Raw genomic sequence first — 8792 nt, forward strand, 5'->3', positions numbered from 1 at the left:
ATATTAAAACAAATATTAAATCATTTGCAATAAAACCCTAGAAAATTTTAAATAACATCTTTACACCTGCAACCACGACCGAGAGCTGTTTTGAGGGTATAATTGCAACAAAAATTTACAATAAACGCTTAAAGTTCAAAATTATCCTAATACTCATTTGTTCCCCTATAAATATACCTTTTTTCTTACAAATATGCATTCCCTCCTCAAATAAATCTCAGAAAAACCCTAAAAAATCGTAAAAAACCCTAGAAAATTCTCTGATTCATCCCCGTACTGATAAATCTCAAGTCAAATATTAATCTTGCCATTTTCATTCAAAAGTAATTATTTCAAGCTCAAATAAATCCCTTAAAATTCATAGAATTAACAGAAAATTAGGAAAAATTAGAAATCACTTGAAAATAGCTTTTTCATGTAAATGGATGATAACAACCCCATTTTAAGCTCTTTAAATGCATAAAATTGGGCTAATAGCATGAAATAAAGACCGAATTTACGGTGTTATCACATACCTTGAAAAAGTCGTTCGTAAGGAGATTGGTGCTCTAAGACTGGCGACGGCATGCGGTTGATGAGATAAGTTGCGGTGGCAGCTGGTTCATCCCAGTAAGTTTGTGGAAGAGAAGCATGGTTGAGTAGTGTCAAACCCGTCTCGATGATGTGACGGTGCTTGCGCCAGCGTTCTGTTCTGCTGAGGCGCAGCGGACAGGATACTCGATGATGAATGCCGTAATCTTTGAAATATTTATGAAGTGCTTGGAATTCTCCTCCCAATCAGATTGGAAGGAGAGGATTTTTGTGGAAAACCGACATTCAACGAACGATTGAAATTGAAGAAAAATATTGAAAACATCACTTTTTGATTTCAACGGATAGAGCCATGTGTACCTACAATAGTCGTCAATAAAAAAAACATAATAATGAAAATTTAAATGTGACTTAACTGGAGCTGGACGCCATAAGTCTGAGTGGATAAGCTGTACGGGTTTAACGGTTTTAGAAAGAGATAAAGAGAAGGGTAATTTGTGCGTTTTAGATAAAGCGCATGATGAACAAACATAAGATTTTGGTACTTGACTGGACAGCAATCCAAAACGAGAAATCATTGTGCGCAAAATTTTAAAAGAAGTTTGACCAAGGAGTTCGTGCCATTGATCTGTTGTTCTGCATTCCCCGACATATGCTTGCGGTTGACTTGTAGTGTCTAGACGATACATTCTCGCTTCAGTGCGTCCCTTGAGAAGTACCTGGCCGGTACGGCGATCCTTAACCAGACATTGATCAGGATGAAACTCAATGTAAATGTTATTATCATTAGTAAATTGTCTAACAGATAATAAATTCCGGGTGATTGACGGTACATGCAGGATGTTTTAATGAGTTAGTGGTCTAGACAAACTTTGTAAGGATGCATGCCTAGAAGTAAGAATGTGCAAACCTGATCCATCTCCGATAAAGAGTTTGTCATTGCCGGTGTATACTTGTGGATCGATCAGCAGGTTGGGATCGGCCGCAACATGATGGGTTGCCCCACTGTCTGGGTACCAGTACGAGGATGATGGAGATACAGAGGAAGTAGTGCTGTAGGCTTGTGGAGGAGGTGGACGATGTTGCTCAAATTGATTTGCTTGACGGTTGTAGTTGCTTATGTTGCCAGTGAAGAATTGCTGATTCGTGCGAGGATCTTGTGGTATGAATGACCGATTATATCGATCATAACATTCTAGTGCTCGATGACCAGTTCTTGCTCCTGCTCATAGCTCCATCAGTCGCGTCTGAATCTGAAGATTCTCCGCTTCCAGGAAATCAACCGAGACCCCGTCAGTAGCAGCAAGCGAGAGCAGATTGGGGTTTGAATTTAAAAAGTGATCCTTTTCGCTAGGTCCAAATTTTGTCAATCAAAACGAAAGATCTGATCGTTCTTCAAGAACGCAAGCTTCTGGACCACCTTTTTCTCAGCCAGATAGCGGGCGATCAATGATACCGCCGGCCGGGAAGAAGTATCTATCCCTTATAGAAATTGAACGCTGCCCAACTCCACTTACTCCCATAACCTCAGTTCCATTCTCGGACACCTATATTCCAAAATGGGGGCCCTCCAGTCTGACTTCAAAGCCTCCTCCCACCGCAGCCGCCTCTCTATGGAGTTGTTGGTTTGCGATTCTAATCACCGAAGGTGATGCATGGTACGAAGTCTGACGGTTCTGAAGGGGCAAAGCGAATGAAGAAGTGAGGCGCAACGAGCGTGAATGGATTCGCCTCTGGCCTCTAGGCACGTCGGAACCGCATTTCACCGGGGTGGACTAATAGTTTCACGAAAATGGAGACGAACCGGAATAACGTCTGATCTTGTTTCTGGATTGAGTTGTCAAGGTATATATGAAGTTCTTTCATAACCTTTGTGCATCTGTCAGAGGTCACGGAATAAATAACCCCAAGAAGTAGAATACAGTTAAATACTTAAATCTGCATGCTCGCTAAGCGCCTAAACGCTCACTCACTCGGCTGATCAAGATGGACAGTAACAATTGCGTAATATCAGTTTTTTCGCTCATAAACTCGCCCCTTCTTCTTTCTCGGAATTTCTCAGAGCTTGTCGACTTTGATTGTTGTGTCTTCCCCATCCTCGACTGTCATTCCTGCCAAAACCACCACGATCTCGATTGTTGTCAGTTCTAGCTTTTCTTTGGATGTTGTTGCCGATTGTGGTTGCTTGAGCTTGATTTGCCATTGGTGGGAACTCAGGCTCCTTGTGGGCTTGATGACGAACAAGCATAGAGTCATGATCTCTCAGATGAGAGATTACTGTCTCAAGAGACATTAGATGTGCACTAGCTCTGTTGTAATGGTTGGTGCATACTGAGGCCCCAATCCTCTGAGTAGGGCTTGGGTTAGTGTTCGTTGATCCACTTTTTCCACAGAGGCGGCTAGTGCACTGTTGATGACGCGAAACTTTGTAATGTATTCTTCGAACGTATGATTACCTTTGAGTTGGGTGTGCAGTCTCCCCAATAATTCTTGGATGCAGGCTTCGGATGAAGATGCCAAGTTTTCTGCCACAATATCCCATGCTGCTTTGGCTGTTCATGCTTCGGTGACGCAACCGATGACTGATTCAGTCATAGACGACAAAACAAACCCCATGACATTTTGGTCACGATCCCACCATTCATCTTCGGGATCTCGTGCCTCAAGAGGTGGGGCATCTGTAATGTGTGTTAGTAATCGATGGTATTTTAAGATTCAGTCGTAGTTGTCTTTCGACAGTTTGAGCGATGTAACCACATTGGGTGGTATCATGGAAGGAGCCTTTAGAGTGACGACTTTTCTCGGAGCAGACTGTGGGTCTGTGGACGACACTTCAGAGATACCTTCTTCTCCGAGGAGCTCCTGATCCATCGATTCCACCACACGCTCTGATACTATGATAAACTTTAGGTTACACCCTTAGAGACAGAAAGGAAGAACTTCACACGAGAAGACAAAAACAAACTTGATGGAAATAATAGAAAGGAGAAGGATGGTTGTTCAGTACATCGTATGTGTATTTATAGACTACGAGAGTAAACCTTAACCCAACCATGGTAAGGTTAACTCAACTGTGGTTAGGTTAAGTCATGATTGCTTAGACATGGGGAAGGCGCGTGTCTTGGAAGTTGACGATGATGGCCTGTGAGGCCCGTTGGAGTCTTCGTGTCTTCTTTTGCCGTATCTTCACGATGACCAGGAGAACACGTTACCGCCAAGGTGTCTGCGTTATTGACTTTAACATCCCTCTCTCTCCCTCTCTCTCCCCTTTTCTCTCAAACTCTCTCCTGCTCTTCCTCTCGTTCTGTCTCCCGCTCTCTGTCACTCCATCTCTCTCCCTTTCTCTGTCACCCTCTCTCCTGCTCTTCTTCTACGCCCCTCTCCCTCTCGTCCTCTCTCTCTCGCCTCTCTTTGCTCTCCTCTCTCATTCTCTCTCACACACTCTCTCCCTCTCTCAATCTCTCTCTATTGAACTCCTCCCTCTCGCCTGCTCCCCTCCCTCTCCCCTTACTTCCCTCTCAGGCTCTCCCCTCTCGTTCCCCCTCTCCATCTCTCACTCTCTCTCTCTCTCCCTCTCCCTCTCTCTCTCTCCTCCTGTGGTATTCTCTTTGCCTTTGCACTATCTCAGTGTCACTCCCTCTCTTATTCTCACACTCTTTCATTATCCCCCTTTCACTCTCTCATTATTCAACACTGCTTCAGCACCAGAGGTGACATTAGATGCCAGTGAGATGACCAAGTCAACTTAACATTGACTAGTCAACATGACCGACCGAAGACCTGACCCGACCGAGCCCGGACCGAGACCGAGACCGGACCGAACTTCAGGTCTAGGTTTAGCTTTCCGGTAAACCAGACCGAGACCAGACCGTGTCCTTCCCTAATTATAAGTCCATTTATTGGAATACTATCAGATTTTTCAATTTGTTATATTGTGTTGAAATTCCTCGTTTGATCAATTTGATATACATTCTATTAGATGATCACTTCTAAAATACGGGTTTTCTTCCAATAGACTTTGACTCCACCCTCGAATCTTAGATCATCAATTATTGTATCTGTTAATTATTCATCTGCTGCATCATTTTAGTTTAATCTAATTTATCTTCGTTTTCATTACATGAATCCCGAATCGTCGTCCATGTCATGTAATATTCATTCTACAAGGTATTATAACTTGTATTGATTAACTCAGAAATGGCTAAACACAAAAATATGATGGGAGATGTTATCAGGCTCAACCTTCTAAAAACAGTCTTCAAACAAATACGTCTTTTTTTGAGACACAACAGGTTCAAATAAGACATCCAAACTCGAGTCAATAAAAGTAAAACTCTAGCTTAAAAACGATCAGCTCATATATATATATATACATAATATATATGTGCAAAATGAATTATACCGTGCACTGAACACACTAACTCAATGTACTCAAATAAGGTTTAAAATAGTGCGCACATAGGCATATGAAGAAATTTTAGTCAAATATATTATCCTTAAATTATTCCTAATCTTTTGTCGGTGAGGTTATCAGGCTCAACCTTCAAAAAAATCTGCCTGAAGACAAATACGTATTTTTTTTAGACTTAACAGGTTCAAATCATCTGGCCCACCTTAGTTTCGCTGCTAGAGCCGTGATACGTCGACTTTGTTCAATCGATTATTGCCACGAGTCACAGAGTCGTGAGATATTCGACCATGGAACTCTTATTTTGACTACGAGCGGTATGAAATTTGTAACAAAACCAAAACTAGGAGCGTATAGCTCGTTGTTTTTGCCGCCACTGTAGAATATTTAAGAATTACAAACATAGAAAAGGACGACAGCCGTTGGTTTCCGGACGTACAATTTAGAACAAGTGCAATCCTTGTTAGACTAACTTCTCCGACTCAAGATTCAAGATCGTGTGATGACTGCGGCGAGTCTGGGAATAAATAAATTATACCATAATTGTTATGGTATCAAGAGCTATATTTATGCCCTGCCCGGTGTTCTTGATCTGCACTCAGCAGAACGCAGCATTCTTCTTCTTGTTCCTCACCTCTTGTTAATATCGTTTCCACTTGAGAAGTTGGAGAAAAGCAACAAGAACTTCAAACGGTGAGTTTTAATTCCCTAGTATTTATTTCATCAGCCCCATCAATGGTTGGAGTAGACGAACGTTTAATCTGTCGTCATTTCCCTTATCCGTATTTATCTATTTAAACGATAGATCACCTCGTTTAAACTACTTACATACGGGATTAATCTGGCGTTAGTGCTCTGATAAAAATCATAAACCAGATTCCATTGATTCTTGTCCATATTAAAATCTGTATTAACTACTGTTTTCTTGATCAGCTGCTTTATTATCAAGCCATGGCCGCCGCCGCTGTTCTTGCCGGAGAGGTCTGCGTTAAATCTACGAAACTGGGACTGAAATCGAAACGTTACACGTCGTTCTCCGGGAGAATGCGCGTTAAGGCCGGCTTGCAATCTGCTCAAGAAATCAACGGAAGCAAGAACAGTCTGAAGACTGGCTCTCTAACCGTTGAGGATGGCTTTCTGTCCTTAGTTTCTGTGGGAATCAATCCAATGTTATTGGAAACTAGCAGACAAATCAAGGAAGAGCCAGCGTATGCGTTTGACGGGGGCGAGCTCGTTCATGGGGGATTAATCTTCAGGCAGAGCTTCTCCATCAGATCATACGAAGTTGGAGCTGATAAAACATGTTCAATGGTGACGGTGATGAACCATTTACAGGTAGGCGATATTCTGAACAATGATTGAACGCCGATAACTCTTATTTTTAAATTTGAAGTTTTTCTTAAGTGGGTGTAAGGAGAGGACTTCCAAGGTGGTAGCCCATGATTTTTTTTTGGTTTTTTATTTGTTCAGGAGACATCGTTGAACCACGCAAGAGTTACCGGCGTGTTACACGATGGGTTTGGAGTAACGCAAGAAATGAGCAAGAGAGGGCTCGTCTGGGTTGTGGCGAAGCTTCAGGTGGTCGTGGAACGTTACCCAGTTTGGTGAGTTGAGTTTTCAATGTTGGAGTTTTTGTGCGATTGATTTTTTTTTTTTCTGATCTTGGAATTTCGGGTGTTGCTTTGATTAAAGTTAATGGTAGCCGGTGTTTTGTCAGGGAGGATGTTGTGGAAATAGACAGTTGGGTGTCCTCCGCCGGAAAGCATGGAATGCGGCGAGAGTGGTATTTTCGGGACGCTCGCACAGGCAGAGCCATTGCCAGTGCGTCAAGGTGATGGCTTCTTCATGTTCTTCTTGTTCTTCCTCTTCTATCTCTCTCTCCTTCTGTCTCTTTCTCTTTCTCTCCTCTCTTTCTCTCTTATCTTTCTCTCTTCTTCTCCTCCTCCTCTCTCTCTTATTCTTCTTCTTCTACTAGTTATCTCTCTCTCTTATTACTATTATTATTATTATTCTCCTCTCTTATTCATCTTCTTCTACTTCTCTCTCTCTTATTATTATTATTATTATTATTATTATTATTATTATTATTCTCCTCTTTTATTCTTCTTCTTCTACTTCTCTCTCTTATTATTATTATTATTCTTCTTCTCCTCTCTTATTCTTCTTCTTCTTCTCTCTCACTCTCTTATTTTTATTCTTATTTTTCTCTCTCTCTTATTCTTGTTCTTCTTTCTCTCTCGCTTATTCTTCTTCTTTTTCTCTCTCTCTCTCTAATTCTTCTTTTTCTTCTCCTCTATTCTTCTTCTTCTCTCTCGCTCCTCTTCTTTTCTCTCTCTCTTCTTCTTCTCTCTCCCTCTGTCTTCTTTTTCTTCTCCTCTCCCTCTCTCCTCTCTCTCTCTCTTCTCTCTCTCTTCTTCTTCTTTTTCTTCCTCTTCTTCCTCTTCTGCTTCTTCTTCTTCTTCTGCTTCTTCTTTTTCTCGCTCTTACTTCTTCCTCATCTTTCTCTTCTTCTTCTTCTTCTTCTTCTTCTTCTTCTTCTTCTCTCTCTCTCTCTCTTCTTCTTCCTCATCTTCCTCTTCTTCTTCTTCTCTCCCTCCTGAGATGGTAAGTTATTTCTTCTTCTTCTTCTCTTTCTCTCCCTCCTAGGATGGTAAATTATTTCTTCTTCCTCCTCCTCTTTCTCTCTGTCCCTCTGAGTTTTACAAATGATTTTTTTCTTATTTTATGTGTTTCTCTTCCTTGATATGAGAAATTACTTTGTTTTCTTCTTCTTCTACGCTTTCAATCTATCTTCCTTAAAGAAAAAAATTATTTCTTCTATCTGTCTCTCTCTCACACGAATACACCTGTTATTCTTACTCTTTTGGTCGGGGATGCAGCACGTTGGTAATGATGAACAGGCACACAAGGAGACTGTCTAAAATGCCTGAAGAGGTCAAAGCAGAAATAACGCCATTCTTCTTCGAAAGAGAATCCATTATGCCAGACGACGACAAGAAGCTATCGAAGATCGACGAAGAGGAATCAACTAACGTTCTCACAGGTTTAAAGGTAAGAACATTCACCTATCTATCTATCTATCTGTCTATCTATCTATCTATCTATCTATCTATCTATCTATCTATCTATCTATCTATCTATCTGTCTATCTATCTATCTATCTATCTATCTATCTATCTATCTATCTATCTATCTATCTATCTATCTATCTATCTATCTATCTCTCTCCCTACCGAAGTAACAATATATCTATTTTATCGTCCACCCATTCATCTCTGTTGGTATTTCAGGCCCGCTGGACAGACCTTGACTGCAACCAGCATGTAAACAACGTGAAATACATCCACTGGCTCCTGAATGTAACGACCAACTTTTTCTCTTCTCTCCCCCTTGATATATATATATATATATATATCATTCTTCTCATCGGAAACTTACTATGATGACATTGAAATATAAAAATATTTTTACAAAAACTTAGTATCATGACATTGATCTGTTTAAATACATGTACAGAGCGTCCCCGCGTCGATCATGGAGAGTCGTGTGCTGGTCGGCCTGGTGATGGAGTATCGGAAAGAATGTCAGAAGGGTGAAGAGGTTCGATCTCTCACTACAATCGAAGGCCACGTCGACGCTGACGCGGACGATGACGTGGAGTGCAGCCACCTTCTCCGGCTCGAGAGTGGCCCGGAGCTCGTCCGGGGTAGGACGACGTGGCGGTCAAGACCTCTCGCCAACTCAGCAAACACCGGTGAATTCGCTTGAGTAGTTGCCCAGCAGTCAATATTCTTTTAAGGGGTAAGATCCATGGGAGGAAATAAAATCATTATTGTATTCTTTTTATTGCAAT

At 41.4% G+C, this 8792-nt stretch overlaps 1 protein-coding gene across 1 annotated transcript; it reads left to right on the forward strand.

Annotated features, from left to right (window-relative positions):
- The first annotated feature begins 5432 nt into the window (after positions 1 to 5432).
- Positions 5433 to 8792, forward strand: LOC144701462 (palmitoyl-acyl carrier protein thioesterase, chloroplastic-like). The gene is made up of 7 exons (XM_078573269.1): positions 5433 to 5632; positions 5873 to 6274; positions 6410 to 6543; positions 6657 to 6770; positions 7819 to 7990; positions 8230 to 8298; positions 8456 to 8792. The coding sequence occupies exons 2-7, from the start codon at positions 5891 to 5893 to the stop codon at positions 8705 to 8707; spliced, it is 1125 nt and encodes a 374-aa protein (XP_078429395.1). The 5' UTR covers positions 5433 to 5632; positions 5873 to 5890; the 3' UTR covers positions 8708 to 8792.

Source organism: Wolffia australiana, chromosome 3 (assembly GCF_029677425.1).
Source record: "Wolffia australiana isolate 7733 chromosome 3, ASM2967742v1".
Classification (NCBI taxonomy): domain Eukaryota; kingdom Viridiplantae; phylum Streptophyta; class Magnoliopsida; order Alismatales; family Araceae; genus Wolffia; species Wolffia australiana.

Coding starts and splice junctions, on each gene's coding strand:
- LOC144701462 (XM_078573269.1), top strand. CDS start 5,891: ATGGCCGCCGCCGCTGTTCTTGCCGGAGAGGTCTGCGTTAAATCTACG. Junction 6,275..6,409: donor CGGTGATGAACCATTTACAG/GTAGGCGATATT, acceptor TTATTTGTTCAG/GAGACATCGTTGAACCACGC. Junction 8,299..8,455: donor ACATCCACTGGCTCCTGAAT/GTAACGACCAAC, acceptor ATACATGTACAG/AGCGTCCCCGCGTCGATCAT.